At 47.0% G+C, this 18,749-nt stretch overlaps 1 protein-coding gene across 1 annotated transcript in view; it reads left to right on the top strand.

Moving 5' to 3' along the window:
- Positions 1-18,749, top strand: part of LOC119965888 (collagen alpha-6(VI) chain-like) — a 204,048-nt gene that overhangs the window by 177,000 nt on the left and 8,299 nt on the right. The window contains exons 34-35 of the mRNA XM_038796853.1: positions 1,305-1,386; positions 2,025-2,684. Of these exons, the coding sequence (XP_038652781.1) occupies positions 1,305-1,386; positions 2,025-2,684 (742 nt within the window). The remainder of the gene's footprint in view (positions 1-1,304; positions 1,387-2,024; positions 2,685-18,749) is intronic.

Below are 18,749 nucleotides of genomic sequence, written 5' to 3'. Positions count from 1 at the left end.
CATTGATGCAAAAGTAAATGCTAAATTGTATTTCAAGAGCATAACTAGTCACTCGGATGTAAATTTTAGAACATGTATAGCTGCTTGGCACCTGAATAATTTGTACTGCATGTCCTAAAATCATTGATGTGTTTTGACTGAACTCAGGATTTGCTTTCCTCCTGTTTTAATTCCAACTGTTCAGAAACAGAGGGCAAAGGTGGCTTTGGTGAAAAAGTCACAAATATCAACAAGTAAAGCTGTGAAAATTTGTAAGGTCACAATGCGTTCAGTTTCACTTGTGTGGGAATTATGAGGAGGTGTGCCTCTGCTGGTCCACAGTAAAACCTAACTTAGGGGAGATTTTCCTAGAAATCAGCAGGAGGAGCAGCGTTGAAGCCGCTGACAAAAATGGTGCCTATTTCTGCCACCTAGTCCAAAACTTTAATGAGAACCTTCACTGATTCGGCCCCACGACATATCACTGGTGGGGCAGCCTCTTGCTCACCCTGCCCTTCAGCAACAAAGATAGATAGCCAAGGAACGGGGCGCCATTTCTAAAGGCCACCCCAGCACAGAGAGAACAAAGCAGTTCACCCTGGAAACCCTGGCAATGTGCCCCCCCCCCACCCCCCCCCCCGTCAGGGCTTGAGCTCCCCTGGGGGGTCCGCTCGCCAGGTGCACGCCTTGGAAGACAACTTGTGATTCACTCCATTCCGTTGTCACACTGCCGGGGGTGGATTTTCTGATGGGGGAAATGATTCGGGCTTAGGGACCCGATAATTATATGATAATGTATTCAAATTATGTTCCCAATGTTGAGCATTGGGGAACGCACCCTGTCAGGGTGAGTGGTAAACAATCGTATCATGCATTAACATCAATGCAAAATGATTTTCGCACAATTTTCCACTCACGTTGCCAAACCATCCCGACGCAAATGGAAGCAAAATATCACGGCCTTCGTTCTGGACTTCCTCTGGCCCAAGATTAACGCCCAACAGGTTTCTGTGATGGTGGAGGTGAACAGTGCTCTTCCCTTCACGTCTCAGGTTAAAATTGCAGATTGTGTCCCAATTATATCATCAGGTCCAATCTGCCTATTTAAAATATGACCCCGATTTCTGCTTGGTTGATATCGGGATACAGTGGGAAAACAGTAAATCCGGGCTCGCCTTAACTGACTGCTCCTGCCTGACCTTGTTCTGCCAGGTGGGGCAGTTAACATTGAGGCCCACGTTTCTTATTATTGAATTCTTGAATTATTTTATTATACTTACAAATCTTTTTCAAAAACTTGAGTTTCTTTCTTTCTTTTCCACTAGGATACAGTGGTTGTTTTGCCAAAACAGCAACAACGGTCCCAAGAGCTGTTAAACCGAATCTATTTATGCACACTGTGCTACGGTATGATTTTAGATTCATGAAATCTAAGTCTTCAATATGTTAAGAAATCTTGTGACTCACTTTCTGTCTGTGATTCTTTACGTCCTGTTGTCACTGTTTTGTGACATGTTTTGGTGTCATCTTATTCCATCCCACCCTTGTTCAATACCTTGCTCAAATACCTTGCTTCACCTGAAGGTGACTTTTGGTCCTGACTCTGTACCATGGGAGATCCACCAGTAAGTGAATTATTACAAGTCCTTTGTATGTCTGCATGCCCTGTCTACCTTCCTGCTATCCTGATTTTTGGTCATGTTGTTCTGTCAATAATACACCATAAAAGTGCCAATTTATACACTTAATCGAAATCCTGCATGTTAACAACTGCCTTTATTATTTGCAGCTTAGGCCAGTATATTGTGTTGTGGAGTGAGTTTTCTCCAAACTCTGTTAACATCCTGTTTATCAAAAAAAAGATTTTTAATTTGGTTATATATTGTCGAATGTGAAAACAACATGCTTAAACTTTGATTTTTGGTGTTTAACAATCCTAACAGCAAACTAAAACGCACACGCCCATACCTAAAAACATCAACCTAACACCCAAACATTTTGTTCAGCAAAATATTAACCAAGAATTTCTAATCTTTCTTTTACAGACGAGTGTAGTCCTGATGACCAGTGTCCAAGACCTTCTCTCCCCCTTCCTATTCCAGTAAACCTGGACATAGCTTTCGTTGTTGATGGCTTACAGGAAACGGAAACTTCAGAAGTTCACCATTTCTTAAACTCAATGGTGAATGAGTTTGTGAATTCCCCAGAATCGAAAGCCTCTGATCTTCATCCCCGGGTGGCCCTGGTACAGCACAGACCAGGTTCCATTCCAAGATATGAGAAAGATCCATTTAACCTGGAGTTTGGTGTTCTAGATTACACTGCAAAAACACTGAAGAAGAGGCACATCCAAGACTCGTTCAGTCAGCTGGAGGGTTCCTCTGGCATTGGCAATACCATTGAATGGAGCTTGAAGAATTTCTTCTCAAATCTCACAAATCAGCAAACCTATAAGGTTATCTTTACGATATTCTCAGGGGAAACGAGTATTGATGAGAGGAAATTACTGGACATATCGCGAGAAGCCAAATGCAAAGGTTTCATAATGCTTGCACTAGCCCTTGGGGAGGTAACTAATGTCACAGTCCTGGAGGAGTTTGTCAGTTTTCCTTTTGATCAACATTTACTTCATCTGGACAGAGCCCTGGAGGCTGAGATGGAATATGCACAAAGATTTGCGGTGGCTTTTTTGAAAAACATGGCAAGTAAGTGCAATAATAATCTAATGCAGAGTTTGCATACAAAAATACAACTTCATACAGAAAACAAATACAATAACTCACCCAGTAATGTGACCTGAGTGATTTGCTATTAATCTGTATTGACATGCGTTATATATTGAATTTGGTATATCATTGAAAACTTACCTTAAGTGTTGCAGTCGCTTGTTGTTTGCTGCCACCAGATACATTGAGGGGCACGGCATAGCGCTCAAGGGATATGTCTCTTTGCTATCAATGCTAAGCAAGATAATGAGAGTGACGCGGGATCTGGTTATACACAATTATGTGAAGTTTATTACTGGCAACAATTATATACAGTTTTGCATTGGCCTTAAGTTAGCCTGTGTCCTGACAGTTACACAGACTGATTCTTGACTTGACTATATGCCTGACTCAAAGATATACATGATGTATTACTGCTACTGTCACAAACAGTAGTGAGTTTCTGCAATAGGGATCACAGGAAATTGTGTACATCTAACGGTGAGACCGTACCTTTTATCCTCCAGCCTTACACACGGCGATGTGATCGTGATGGTGCCATGCAGCTTCTGAGAGCTCCATGTCATTGTCCACTATGAAATGCACACAATATGAAAGCTCCTGCAAAATTACAATAGCATCAACAACCCCATTGCATTTTTTGATAAAAAAGAAAAACTTTCTGAGAACAGACATAACAATGAACATCAGGCATAATACGTTTGAGCCTTGGTATAGTCTCTACACATGAAGGTGATGTTTTAGTCAGCGCATGGCATGATCATATCTTGTCCTCATGTAGTTCACAGAGTGTTGTCCGATGTTCTGCGATTATGCCGCCTCAGCTGGTGTTTCTTGGTCGTTCACTGTGGGATCCTCTTGTCTTACGGTGTTGGCACTTGTGTGGCTGAAATGAAACTCTGTATATGAGTCATCGTCAACCTGATCCGCCTGTGGTTCTCCATGCGCAATGAGAACGTGCCGACGAATCCTCCTGAGGATCTGTTCATTTGTCATCGCACCCTTCTATGACTGTTCCTGTATGCACTTTCGCAGTACCTTTCCTGTACCCATGTCCTTGTGTGGTGATCCAATATGCACACGCTTCGAACTACATTTAACACTGTTAACAGTTTTGCTCTCTGATTGTGCTGCTGGGGCATCCTCTTCCTTTGTTCTAATAGAATATCATGAGCTTCCATCTGGATTGGGAGTAGATGTAACGGAGAGGAGTGGCATGGACTTCCCTCCAAAACATCAAATTGCCGGGTGAGGGTAGACCACTTATGTTGTGTGTCATAATATACACACAGGTATATGATGGTGCACAGACAGGCAGTGATTGACACACAGGCTGACCAATGAACACACAGAACACAGCAGCCAATCACCAGACAGGACACAACCACTATAAAGCCAGAGGGCACCAGTTTACCCGTTCTCTTGGGATCCAAACTCTGAGACAGTCAGAGCCCATGAGAAACAACTAGAACTTACACCGTGTACTAGTAAGATAGTCTGGTCAGGTTAGCCTCAGGTCTCCAGTCAACTCAGCATCGTGTCAACCCACAGTTAAAGAGCGAGATTCACCGCAAATGCGGAGAATCGTAAAGGCTGCCGTGGGACAGGCCGTGACCCACGGCAACCTTCACGCCCACTTCCGGGGCTGATTCTCCCCCCCGAGCGGGGCTAGGAGCGCGGCCCCGTGCGTCATGGCGGCGCGGCCTTAACAACGGTCATCAAGGTCGCACATCAAGCGTCACGCCGGCTGACGCGGCCGATGGCGTCGGCCGCGCATGCGTAAGTTGGACAACGCCAACCTGCGCATGCGCAGTTGCCGACTTTCCCCTCAGCCGCCCAGCAAGACGTGGTGGCTTGATCTTGCGGGGCGGCGGAGGGAAAAGAGTGCGTCCATTATGGACGCACGGCCCGCGATCGGTGGGCCCCCCTTGGCACGGCCGTGGTACTGCCATGTCAATCAGGCCCCCAGATGCCCCAAACGGGCATATGGTGCCCGTTTCACGACGGCAGCGAGCAGGTGTTTGCTGCCGTGTTGAAACGGGCGTGAAGGCCCGGCCGCTCAGCCCATTGGCCTCGGAGAATCGCCGCTCACCGTAAAAAACGGCGAGCAGCGATTCGTGGCGTGGGGGGGGAGGAGAATACAGGCCCTCCCGCTATTCTCCCACGCGGCGTGGGGAGCGGAGAATCGCGCCCAAAGTATATATGATAGTTAAGAGTTCAATAAAATCGAGTTGCATTTCTTTAAGTGTTGGAAGCCTGTCTCTCTCACTGCTCTGATAAACGCAGTCCTCGCAGACCCAGCTTACCCAACACATCATGGTACCAGTGAGTCATGCTTGGGTTTGACGGACCTACCTTGAGATAGTCTGCCTTTGACTAGCGATCAGCCATCCGGTAAGATGGACAGCATCCGCCCTCCCCCACTGCTATGCATCGTCGGCAACCTCTGTGCAAACTGGAAGATTTTTAAGCAAAAGTTCCAGCTGTACCTTGAAGCCACCGACCTCGAAGCCACATCGGATGACAGGAAGATTGCTCTCTTCCTCTCTACAGCCAGGGACCACATCTTTAATTCCCTCACCTTTGCTGAAGGCAAGGACAAGGTAAAGCTCAAAACAGTCCTGCTGAAGCTTGACAGCTACTGTGACATCGAAGTCAACGAGAGCTTTGAACGCTATGTGTTCCATCAGAGGCTTCAGGGTAAGGATGAACCTTTTCAATCCTTCTTAACCCATCTCCGTATCCTCGCACCGTCCTGCAACTACGGCTCCACTTCCGACTCCATGATCCGCGACCAGATCGCTTTCGGGGTCCACTCCGATCCCCTTCGCCAGCAGCTCCTTAAAGTTAAGCAGCTCACCCTTACCATCGCCATCGAGACCTGCATCCTGCACGAGCATGCTACTAACCGGTACTCCCATATCAAGGTGGCAGAGATGGCGTGGCAAGGCCCCCACGATGCGGAGCGGGTACAGGCCGTAAAACAGCTACAGGGCCTGAGTCTGGATTTTGCGCGCTTTTCCCGGGCTCCTGTGCATGCGCGGCAGGACCAAGGGGACGGAGAGGCCGGCGACCGAACTGCGTAGGTGCGCACATCGTTCGACCGCACCGCGCATGCGTGGTGGCGCACGGAGCGTCCTGACGTCGGCGCAATAACGTACAACAACTGTGGCTCTGCCCATTTAAAGTGGCAATGACCCGCGAAATCTCGACGCTGTCTCCAGTGTAGCAAGCTTGGTCACTATTCAGCCCTGTGCAGATCTGCTCAACTACCCAACACACTGCGATCCCAGCCGCAGCACAGCAACGTCTGGTCAGTACAGCAAACTGTTGTAGACTCCGAATCCAACATGGTTCCAGATCCTGACGCTGAGGGCCTCACATCCCCATTCTGGGTGGGCATCATCACCAAGCATACGATGCTTTCAGCCAAAAAGTTAAAACAACTCTCAGTGATGAGCGTTGATCCTGACGACAAGTGGTGTGACACCCTTACGGTCAACAAGGCTCGCATGCGCTTCAGGCTGTACACCGGCGCTTCAGCGAACCTCATTTCTAAGTCCGACCTAGATATCATCCATGTCAAGCCAAGCATTCTTCCATGAGGCTACCGATCTGCCAATTCTTTTACCGACCCCTACATTGGAGGCAGTTCCGCCCGTTCCAGTGCAGGCGGCCCCTGACCCACCCCTGAGGCGGTCAACCAGAATTCGTCGCCCGCCACAGAGACTGAACTTATAGACTAAATGTTGCATTACCTTGTGATCCGTTTACACATCTGTACATATTGTTTATTCCTAATTTGTTCTCTGCCCTCTATCTGCACTAGACAACTTCCCATGTAAATACGTTCACATACTTTGTATATAATCAGGCTCATACACAGACACACACACTCACTCACTATTTATTGACTAGCACACATTTTTTTAAAGTAAATAAAAAGGGGGGGTGGGGGGAATATTATAATATACACACAGGTATATGATGGTGCACAGACAGGCAGTGATTGACACACAGGATGACCAATGAACACACAGAACACAGCAGCCAATCAGCAGACAAGACACAAACACTATAAAGCCAGAGGGCACTAGTTTCCCATTCTCTTGGGATCCAGCCTCTGAGACAGTCAGAGCCCATGAGAAACAACTAGAACTTACACCATGTGGTAGTAAGATAGTCTGGTCAGGTTAGCCTTAGGTTGCCAGTCAACTCAGCATAGTGTCAACCCACAGTTAAAGTATGTATGATAGTTTAAGAGTTCAATAAAATCGAGTTGCATTTCTTCAAGTGTTGGAAGTCTGTCTCTGTCACTGCTGCAGTAACGCAGTCCTCGCAGACCCAGCTTACCCAACACATCAGTGTGGCCTGAAGATTGAGCATAGTGATTCTGAAATCTTGCTCAGTTCCCTTACACTTTAGAAGTGTTACCTTGGCCGTCTTGATGGTCCATTCTGCTAACCCGCTGGACTGAGGGTCGTATGGGGAAGATGTGATGTGTTTCACACCCCATTTATTTTTTTGCACATGTCCTGGAAGATATATCCTGTATATTGGGGATTGTTGTCTGAGATGATAGTTTCAGGCACACCAAATATGCTGCAAATCACGGTGAGTGCGTCAACAAGCATGTGCGTGATCGGGCTGCATTGCCACTGTGGGTGTTGGGGGTCGCGGTGGGGTGGGGGGAACCTCCCATGTTGCATTAGGGCTGGAGGGGCAGTTAGAGATTATTTTGTGGGCCTCTGAGATCGTGATGCCATGCAGAGCTCTCCATTGTAAAAAATGGGGCTATGTGTAGTGTCAGCCGCATGTTCCCCATTTAGGCCCCTTATTCAAAGCGAGTCACGTTGGATAAACATGTGTTTCTCAGCACTGCGAGTGCTGGGAAACATGCAGCTAAACACGTTCACAGGGGACTTTGTTCCCTTTTGGGAAGATCATGCCCTTACTTTTTATTATAAAGGTGGAAGAACAGAGTCACAGGACCACTGATTAGTTTTTCCAACAAGAAAAAAACATTTATCAAATGTTCAAAAAAATGGATTGTAATACAATACTCCTTTGTTCCTCCCTTAACTTAACTGTTACATACAGCTTTTCAGATTAATATTCCTTACAAAGTATATCTTAAGCTACAATAGTCTCATTAACACAAAGCCCCTTCAAGCACGCATATTGGCTGTGGTCAAATACACAGACTCTGAACAGAAGATAGTGTCTGTGGCTTTCTCCTCAGAAGCCCCAGGATGACTGTCATATGAGAGTTTCCAAATTCCACTCCCAAAATCATGTTTTAAAATCTTCTTTCACAATAATACTTTCCATTAAGAGTTTGCATTCTAAAACAGAAGAGCTCTTATGTGACTGCTTAGAGACAGTGGACTGGTCCATATTTAAGAATTCAGCGACCAAGTTAAATAAGTATGCCACCACTGTCACAGACTTCATCAGCAAATGTGTGGTCGACTGCCTGCCAAAGAAAGCAGTACGTATGTTCCCCAACCGGAAACCATGGCTCAATCATGAGATTGATTCCCTACTGAAGGACAGATCTGAGGCGTTCAAGTCAGACGACCCTGACCAATACAAGAAATCCAGGTATCACCTCTGCAAAGCCATCTGAGATGCCAAGTGAGAATATCAAACCAAGCCAGAGTCACAGATAGACTCTCGGCGATCGTGGCAAGGACTAAACAACATAACAGGCTACAAAGTGAAGCTAAGCAGTATCTATGGCAGCAGCGCACCACTCTCCGATAACGCAATGCATTCTATGCTTGGTTCGAGCAGGTAACCAACAATCCGCGGTCGAGTGCTCCAGCAGTCCATAATTCACCCATACACACCATCACAGCTTCCGAAGTCAGATCGACCTTCCTGAAAGTAAACTCTCGGAAAGCAACGAGCCTGGACGGGATCCATAGTCGTGCACTCAGAGCCTGTGCGGACCAGCTGGCAGAGATGTTCGCGAACATCTTTAATCTGTCCCTACTCCACTCTGAGGTCCCCACCTGCTTCAAGAAGACCACCATCATACCAGTGCCAAAGAAGAACCAGGCAATGCGCCTCAAGGACTACCATCCGGTGGCCCTGACTCCAGTTGTAATGAAGTGCTTCGAGAGGTTGATCATGAAGCGCATCACCTCCATACTCCCAGAACGCCTTGATCCACTGCAATTCGCATACCGTCGCAACTGATCCACAGCAGGCACCATTTCCCTGGCCCTACACTCATCCCAAGAGCCTCTCAATAACAAGAACTCCTACATTAGACTCCTAGTCATTGACTACAGCTCCACCTTCAACACCATAATCCCAGCCAAGCTCATATCAAAGCTCCAAAACCTAGGACTTGGCTCCCCACTCTGCAATTGGATCCTTGACTTTCTGACCAACAGATGATAATCAGTAAGAATGAACACCAACACCTCCTCCACAATAGTCCTCAATACCGGTGCCCCGCAAGGGTGCAAACTTAGCCCCCTACTCCACTCCCTGTACACACATGACAGCATGGCAAAATTTGGTTCCAACTCCATCTACAAGTTTGCAGACGATACGACCATACTGGGCCAGATCTCGAATAACGACAAGTCAGAATACAGGAGGGAGATTCAGAACCTAATGAAGTGGTGTACCGACAATAATCTCTCCCTCAATGCCAGCAAAAGTAAAGAGCTGGTCATTGAATTAAGGAAGCAAAGGAACTGTACACACCCCTGTCAGCATCAACGGGGCTGAGGTGGAGGTGGTTAGCAGTTTCAAATTCTGAGGGGTGCACATCTCCAAAAATCTGTCCAGGTCCACCCACGCGATGCTACCACCAAGAAAGCACAACAGTGCCTATACTTTCTCGGAAACTAAGGAAATTCAGCATGTCCACATTAACCCTTACCAACTTTTACATATGCACCATAGAAAGCATCCTATCGGGCTGCATCACAGCCTGGTATGGCAACTGCTCGGCCCAGGACCGCAAGGAACTTCAGAGAGTCGTGCATACCACCCAGTCCATCACACAAACCTGCTTGCCATCCACTGACTCTATCTACACCTTCACTGCCTGGGGAAAGCAGGCAGCATAATCAAAGACCCCTCCCACCCAGCATACTCATTCTTCCAACTTCTTCCATCGGGCAGGAGATACAGATATCTGAGAACACGCATGAACAGACTCAAAAACAGTTTCTTCCCCGCTGTTACCAGACTCCTAAATAACCATCTTATGGACTGACCTCACTAACACTACACCCTGTATGTTTTATCCGATGCCGGTGCTAATGTAGTTACATTGTATACCTTGCGTTGCCCTGTTATGTATTTTCTTTTATTCTCTTTTCTTCCCATGTACTTAATGATCTGTTGAGCTGCTCGCAGAAAAATACTTTTCACTGTACCTTGGTACACGTGACAACAAACAAATCCAAATCCAGTCCAAGTTTTCTAAATGACTGCTGAACAAACCATCCGCTCCACTTTTAACGGTGAATCAGTATCCAGGTTTTACACCACCCCCTTTAGGATTTCTTGTCTTGACTGTTGTACAAACTGTCAGAATTTCTTTAAATCTTGATTCACAGGCTCTATTAAAATGGCATTAGACTTTTGATTTAACTCTCAAGTCTGATTTCCCACTTTAATTCAATCTGGTTACGGCAATTATCTTTTTAACTCAGAATACTTTTGTTTATTCTTCCTTTAATTCTTCTGGACAATACTCTGACTCCGCAGTGGTGGAAAACTAGCAACAGTAGATCAGTCGGGCTGATGAACCCTTCTGATCTTTTCCATTAATGGAAGGAAAAATTGAGCAGGTTCTGAAAACAACGGCTGATCAGCTATCATCAGTTTGTGCCACAACGATAGTGAAAATTGACTCCAGAAATTTGAATTTCCAATATTTAAGCACCAGAGAGAGAGAGAGAGATAAGAAGAAAGGCATGTAAGCCATTTTTATTTGTCTCATTCTAATTTGAAATTAATTTTAAAACATTTGGCAGGATTTTCCGTCGGCTGACACCAGAATCCCCGGAGGGGGGAGGGGAGGGGGGGGGGGGGGGGGGGCGCCAGAATCACGACCTGACACCGGCTTCCCCACTCTCCGGCACCAATTCTCGGGCACCCGTGGGATTCCTACCACGCCGCTCGGGGGCCATTGACAGCGCCCCCCGGTGATTTTCCAGGCCCCGATGGCCGAGTGGCCGACAAGTTCGGCCGAGTCCCACTGGCATGGTTTACTCAGATCCCACACGGCGGGACCTGGAAGGTGAGTCTCCAGGGGCCATCCTGGAGGCGGGTCGGTGGGGGCTGGGAGGTGGGGGGCTGGGCCACAGTGGCCTGGTCCACGATCAGGGCCTACCGATTGGCGAGCGGGCTGGTTCCATTGGGGCCTATTTTACTCCGCGGCAGGCCCCTGTAGGGCTTTGCCATATTGCCTGGGGGACAGAGAGGAAAAGGGAACCCCCGCCATTCGTGGAAATATGCTGGCCATAAACGCATGCGTGGAAATATGCCGGCCGTTCCGCACATGCGCAAACTCGCGCGGGCCGTTCCGTGCCGGCTGGAGCTACGGGGACCACTCCGGCGCCAACCTATCCCCCAGGGAAGGAAAATATTGCCCATTATCAGGGACCGTTGACGCTGGAGTGGTTGACGTTGCTTTTCACGCCGCCGTCAGGACATAGCCCCATTGTTGGAGAATCCTGCCCCAGAATCGCAAAACGTGATTGGGCGAGGAATTGCGCATTTGACAAAAATCATGGTCGTCACTGGGTGTCCGACAGAATGCCATGCACTGGTGCTTCATCAATGACGTCAATGTATTCTACTCCGCACGTACAGTAAACGCAGTTGGGATATCATTAGCAGACCTGACCCTGTACTTTCCGGGGCTCCCCTGATGCACCACCTCCGCTAGGAGAAATTACTGACGGCAAGTTTCACTTGTGCTTTCAAAAATTGCGAAACAGGTGCCGTGGCTGCTGAGGGAGAGAGGGGGGAGTACAAATAACGTCCAACATCGCTATAGTGTGCTGACAGTTGTGCCTCTGGCCAGGAGGGTGGCTTCTGCCAGTGCTGGGGGAGTAGCGGGGGCAGCCAGGAGGTGGGTTGTGGGGTCAGGGTGGATGGTCACAGACCATCATTGCCGCAGCCTGCAAGGCAGCCATGCAACTGCGCATGCAACTGACTGCTCACTGTGAATTTAGTGCCATGGGTCGTCTGGGCATCCCCACAAGCCACCCCCCTAGGTATCCTTTGGCTCCAGCCGACACATCAATGGGATGGGCGCACTCTATTGCAGCCAGTGCCGTCTCATTGGCTGGAATGAGTGTGTGTGGGGAGTGGAGCGCTAATATGCAGCTGCCGGTTGTCAGCCTCTCGAGTGGCAAACCCGACTCCAGCGAATCGTACACCGTTTTTCATTGGAATCACTCATGTTCCACGAGATGCTGCTCTGAGCCCATTAACGGTTCCAGAATTGCTCCGGGACCAGCGCCAATTTTGCTGTTGTAGAAGTTCACCGATTCTGTCCGGAATCAGCCCTTAGTCTCTGAAATGGAGACTATTCCTGCCCATTAGTAGCACTACTTTGGATGTTGCAAGTGCTGCTTGGGAATCAAAATGGCATTTGTTGCATACTCACTCTTCAGGTGTAAATTGATCCAGCTGCCATCTTGATGAAGGTGTTGCACAGCGTAAATCTGCTGAAACGAGGCTGCTCATGATGTCAATCAAATGATTCAATCCTAGTGCAGGGACTCTGGAGATCGACATTCCAGCGACCATTTGTCTCTTAACCTCACCCGACTAAACATGTATTAAGCGGCAGGATGAACTACCTGCATCCCCAAACCATTGTTCTTTAAAGGGACGATCAACTACTCACAGCCTTATAACTGGCAAAATAATCATAGTGGAAATAAGAGGATTAAAAATGAAAACATTTTGCACCAAACTGTGGTTCCCCACAGCAGGGCCAGCGAACCATTGAAATCTCCACTCACATCGGCAGGACTGAAAGATCCCGCCGACATGAAGGGCTGGAAAATTCTGGCCCAAGTTTTGGTCAATGACCCATCAGAAATGGAATAATCTGGATCTGTAACAGACGTTATACAAGTGCAGAGGTGGGGATAGATGGGAAAGAACGAGAGATCATGGATGTAGGTTGAGAGGTGGTTGATTTGGAACTGAGGTGAGGAGGAAGTGCTTTTCGCGGAGGGTGGTGAATTTATGGGACTCTCTGCCTCATTGTGCAGCGGAATCTGAGTCAATAATGTTTTCAAGAAGGAGATAGATATATTTCTGATTTTAAAAAACAGGTTAAAGGGACATAGAGAACAGGTAGGGAGGTGGATTTGAGACCAGGAAGAGATCAGCCATGACCTGATAGAAAGGCTCGAAGGGCTAATTTGCCTAATTCTGCTCCCAGTTCCTATGTTCCCATGTTCCTGTGAAAGGTCAAAAGGGAAGGTTTGTGAGCGGGTGGAAAGCCTGAGAGGTCACATGACACAAGAGATGCGGGTGCAAAGCAAAAGAAGATGGTAATGCGACGAGTAAAGAAACAAAAGGTGGGTCTTGAGAAGGTGTAAATGGGAAACTGCAGAGTCAATCTGAAGTTGTTGTACTCATTGTATCTAAAGCTGAGGTGTGATTCCTCGAGCTGACATTGATGTTCACTGGAACAGTGTAGGAGACTGAGGAGAGAGAAATCAGAGCCAGTATGGGCGGAGAATTAACATGACAAGTGACAGGAAGCTCCTTATTTCCATAATCTTTGATTTCCTTACAAATTAAAATCTGTCTACCTTAGCCTTGAACATATTCAATGACCCAACCTCTACAGCCTTCTGTGGTAAAGAATTCCACAGGTTCACTATCCTCTGAGAGAAAAAATTCCTCCTCAGTTCTATCTTAAATGGGTGACCCTTAATCTGAGATTATGCCCTCTGGTCTTTGACTCTCCCACAAGGTGAAACAACCTCTCAGCATCGACTCTATCAAACTCGTTAAGAATCCCTATGTGTCTCAATAAGGTTACCTGTCATTCTTCTGAATCTCATGAGTACGTGTCAAACCTTTCCCAACCTCTCTTCAAAAGAAAATCCTTCCATACCTGGGATCAATGTAGTGAACCTTCCCTGGAACATCTCCAATGCCAATATATATATCCTTAGATAAGGGGATCAAAACGATCCAAAGTGTTCCAGGTATGTTCTGATTAATGCCTTGTATAATTTTAGCAAGGCTTCCCTATTTTTAGACTCTGCTTTTGTTGAAATAAAGGCCAGCATTCCATTTGCCTTCCCAATTACCAGCTGAACTTTTTTGCTATCTTTTTGTGATTTATGCACAAGGGCCTCCAAATCCCTCTGTCCTTCAGTTTTCTGCAATCTTTCTGGATTTAGATAACGTTCAGCTCCTTTATTCTTCCTATCAAAGTGCATATTGTCACGTTTTCCTACATTATATTCCATCCACCAAGCTTTTGTACACTCACTTAACCTGTCCATATTGCTCTGTGGACTCATCACCACTTGCCTTCCCACCTACTTTTGTGGGATCTGCAACACTTGGCAATAGTACATTCACCTCCCTCATCCAAGCCAATATATCCTGTAAATAATTGTGGCCGCAGCACAAATCCCTGTGGAAGTCCACTAGTTACTGGTTTCCATCCTAAAAATGGCCCTCATTTCCCAACTATCTGTCTTCCATTAGTTAATCAAACCTCTATCTAGGCTGGACGGACACGTGTAGATGCAATGGACAGTAAGATTGTAGAACCAAAAAGAATCTGTCAATCTGCACCACAGATCCAATAAGCAGCCTCCATAATATCTCCTCCGTTGTCTGATAAGTATGAATATGCTCACCTGGACCCATTCCCAGCTATCCAATCACAGTCAGAAAACTCCTTGCACTGGCTTTGTTTGCCAATCCCTCACCAAGTTCCTTCTCTGCGAATCTGTCCTTGCTGCTTTCCTATTTCAATTCATCACGTTGAACATTGAGATGGCATATTCTGAAGATCCAATGTCAGGTCCTACACGTACACTGCCGACAGCCTGCCCCACCTCATTACCTCCTATGTTGACCTCTGAACTTCCCCTGATTTATAATACTTCTTGGCTGGCATCCACAATAGGCTGAGCAGAAATTTCTTCTAATCAAATCTTGCGACCTTTTGAGAGCTTTTATTGTCTTTGATCCCATTGCGAACTCTGCTGCCTAGCCACTGACTCCATCCCTCTCTGCGCACTGCCTGATGCTGAACCATACTATTTACCATTAGATCCTGAGTTGAGCTTCCAACTTTATTTTAACCGCTTTGTCTGTGATGAAATTATTGCAACAGCATCTTATCACTGGCCAATTTACGGCAAGCCGACCTTCGAAGCAGATAATCTTTTTCACAGTTTGGAGGTTTAAACAATACCTGTTGAAGTCATTTAAGTTACAGATCAGAAAACTTTTGCAGTTATTAGCAAGAATCTAAAGAACATAGATTTGAATTCACATAGTATTTACAGTGCAGAAGGAGGCCATTCGACCCATCGAGTCTGCACCGGCCATTTGGAAAGAGCACCCTACCTAAGCCCACATCCCCACCCTATCCCTCCAACCCAGTAACCCCACCCAACCTTTTAGGACACTAAGGGCAATTTAGCATGGCCAATCCACCTAACCTGGAGGAAACCGGAGCACCCGAGCAGTGACCCAAGCAGGGAATCGAACCTGGGACCCTGGAGTTGTGAAGCAACTGTGCTAACCACTGTGCTGCCGTGCCCCCACCCCCCCCCCCCCCCCCAACCCAAACTGAAGATAATTTTTATAAGCACCTATATTTTGTGCATGATTAAACTAATACATAACTGAAACTGCACTGGATGTGTTTGAACAGTCTCAGAACATTTTCCAGCTGCATTCCTGGTGGATGTGCTGGTGGTAAAATGGCAGCTTTATGTCTTCGAGCTAGGATTACATGGTACTCGACTTCCTATTTTTTTGATCCCCTCTGTGAACGGAAGCACAATTTTTATTATCTCACAAGGTTTTGTTGTTGTTTTGCCCTCTGGAAATGCTTTTAAATTATTACTTTCTTTTGCTTTTTTCCCATGTCTAATCCTATGCATGGGACTCTTTTGATTCATAGATTCATTTTGTTCCCAATGCCTGACTCGTTTACCTCCCAGTAACAGGTGTTGGAGTTTAGTCTGTTTAATTCCTTCCAACCCTTAAACATTTTGAGCGAGATTGTCCTGGTCCGCCAGCCGTGCATTTCACGGTCGCGCGCCTTTTGCTGGCAGCGGGATTCTATCTTCCCGCCAATTGTCAATGGGATTTGTCAATGGGGTAACTACCCCATGCTGCAGGAAAACCCGTTGGCGGGGGTACGCTCCCGGCAGGAAAAGTGAATCACGAAAACCAGAGAATTCCGTCCTTTATCTTTCAAGATGGAACATAAACAAATTCTCTGTACCATAAATTGAAGCATCCGACAGGGAAGCTCTCGACCAAACATCATCATTTCAGAGGCTAAGTGCCGGCTCGAACGGAGAATCTGCGGGAGGTTTACACGAAAGAAGTCAGCACCGACCCCTCACCGATTCTAGGACCGGTGAGGGGCTAGCAGCAGTACCGACCGAAACTCCCGCCTCCTGTGACGAAAACAGCCAGAGAATGGCCAGGCCACGCATGCACATGGCTGACGATCTGCATTGGTCATGCCGTACAACATGGCACTGGCCGTGCGGGACCTGACCAGCCATCAGCCGCCCCATAACCCACCTTCTGGCCACCCTGTGGCCATCCCCCACCAGTCCTCCCATCTCGGCTAGCGGCACGGATCCCCGCCGAGTGTGGCGGCGCTGGACACAGTCTTCAACCACCACGCGGGTTAATAATTTGTGTGAGGACACGTATCCCGCGGCGTCAGGACTCGGCCCATCAGGGGCGGAGCATCGCGAGTGGGCCAGCATCGCGACTGCAAACAGCATGTGCCATGATGACGCCATGGAGAATCGCAAACCAGCATCAAACCTGTGCTGGCCCTGATTCTGGTGTCAGAATCAATTCTCCGCCCAATCGTCCAATGTGATATCGGTGCCAGGCAACGGAGAACCTCGTCCCTCGTCCCATGTCAGCTGAATAGAATCCGGTTCCCTCCCACAGTCCAAAAGATGTGGAGGTTGCTCTTTCAGAGGGTCAGTGCAGACTCGATGGGCCGAATGACGTCCTTCTGCACTGATGGGGTTCTAAGGACTAAAAGCTGGTCCCACACATATCACACCCATTATCCAATATTTAATCTGTTATTTTTCCAACACTCTGCTGGCAATCTTAATTATAGCACCACCAATGTCAATGACTCATAAAATGGTCCAGGAATGTACCCATCATTTTATTTCATCCAACTAGAAAGAAAAACAATGTTTTATTTGGCATGGACAAATATCCTCAATATTTCTTCAGTAATGAATAAAAGTTATGTTGCACTTAAATATTCAAGAATGCTGTTTTGTGTTGCAGGACACATCTTAAATCGCTAAGAAGGAAATAGTTTCAAGTAAATTTGTGTTTATTTTATTAAACTGCAGCCATATGAACATGCATGAGCAAAACCCCTTAAATGAATTTTAAAACAATGGAAGGTGGGCAAGTTAGCAGAGCTCTATCCAATTACTTTTAGTTAGATACACAGCAACCTAGAAAATTGGCCAAAGCTGAACAACAGTTTAAAGAAAACTGACATAGCTCCCAAGAAGCTGACAACCCAATAATGTGCCTAATTTCATTCTTTCGATTGCCTCAGTTCCAAGTTGCCACTCCTCACCCCTGTTTTTGCTGCCTTTTGTTTCCCCTCCCATAGTTTGAGCTGGTACTCCCTTCCCCATTCTGTCACATTAATCTGATCCCCTCCTTGCTGCCCAACCCCATGGGCTACTCCTATCATTGCCCCAGTTAGGGCAGCACGGTGGCGCAGTGGATTAGCCGTGCTGCCTCACGGCGCTGAGGTTCCAGGTTCGCTCCCGGCTCTGGGTCACTGTCTGAGTGGAATTTGCATATTCTCCCCGTGTTTGTGTAGGTTTCGCCCCACAGTCCAAAGATGTGCATGTTAGGTGGATTGGCCACGCTAATTTGACCCTTAATTGGAAAAAAGTCATTGGGTACTCTAAGTTCTAAAAAAAATCTTTGCCCCAATTACCTCCAAAGCATTACTCCCACCTCCTGCCTGTAACCTTCACTTCTTAATTGCTATCCATTTCCTCTCCTTTTGTCATGCTTTTCCTTCTTAATTGCAGTTATTTTACCTTCTTTACCATTTGCATCCATTGCCATCTATTTTCCCCATTCCTGTTTTGGGTGGGGGGGGGGGGGGGGGGGGGGGGGGGGGGGGTGATGGAGTTATGCAGGAAGTTGGAGTTCAGACCACAATCAGAACAGCCATCATCTCATTGAATAGCGAAGCAGATGGGAGGGGCCAAATGGCCTACTGCTGCTCCTACCTATATTCTTGAGCCCCATCTCCTTCACTGGTATCAATTGCCCTCTTCTTCATTGTCACCCTTTATCCTTCCCTTTCTCGTCCGGCGACACAGGTTGTCCCCTCTGAACTCCCTGCATTGGCACCGAGCTCCCGTTTTATCATCCCTTTAGTGCCATCGATTTTCCCTTTCCTAGCTCCTTCATTCCTATCAAATTCCCACCGCCTCTTTTCACTTCACTGCCATCCATTTCTCATCTTTTCATCTCCCCTCATTACCAGTTCTACCTGAAAATTGCTGCGAGTAATTAAAGCGATTAATGCATATTGGAGGTGGGAATTCCTTTTCTTGTCAGAATTCCCATTCACTGTATGGAGTCACTGAAGACTTTTTTCTTAGTTGTAACGTTCCTGTGGGAGTCTTGTGAGGGGAAAGGGCCTTGGTTTGTACTGATTTTTGTCAGAAAATGCAAACTTATGGAATAGGACACCAAAACACTGTAATTCTGAAACATTGATAATTGGCATGCATGTTACTCCAAGATCTGGAA

This window comes from Scyliorhinus canicula, chromosome 5 (genome assembly GCF_902713615.1).
Source record: "Scyliorhinus canicula chromosome 5, sScyCan1.1, whole genome shotgun sequence".
Taxonomy (NCBI): domain Eukaryota; kingdom Metazoa; phylum Chordata; class Chondrichthyes; order Carcharhiniformes; family Scyliorhinidae; genus Scyliorhinus; species Scyliorhinus canicula.
The sequence above is the reverse complement of the archived record's forward strand: the minus strand, read 5'-3'. Positions and strand labels throughout refer to the sequence as shown.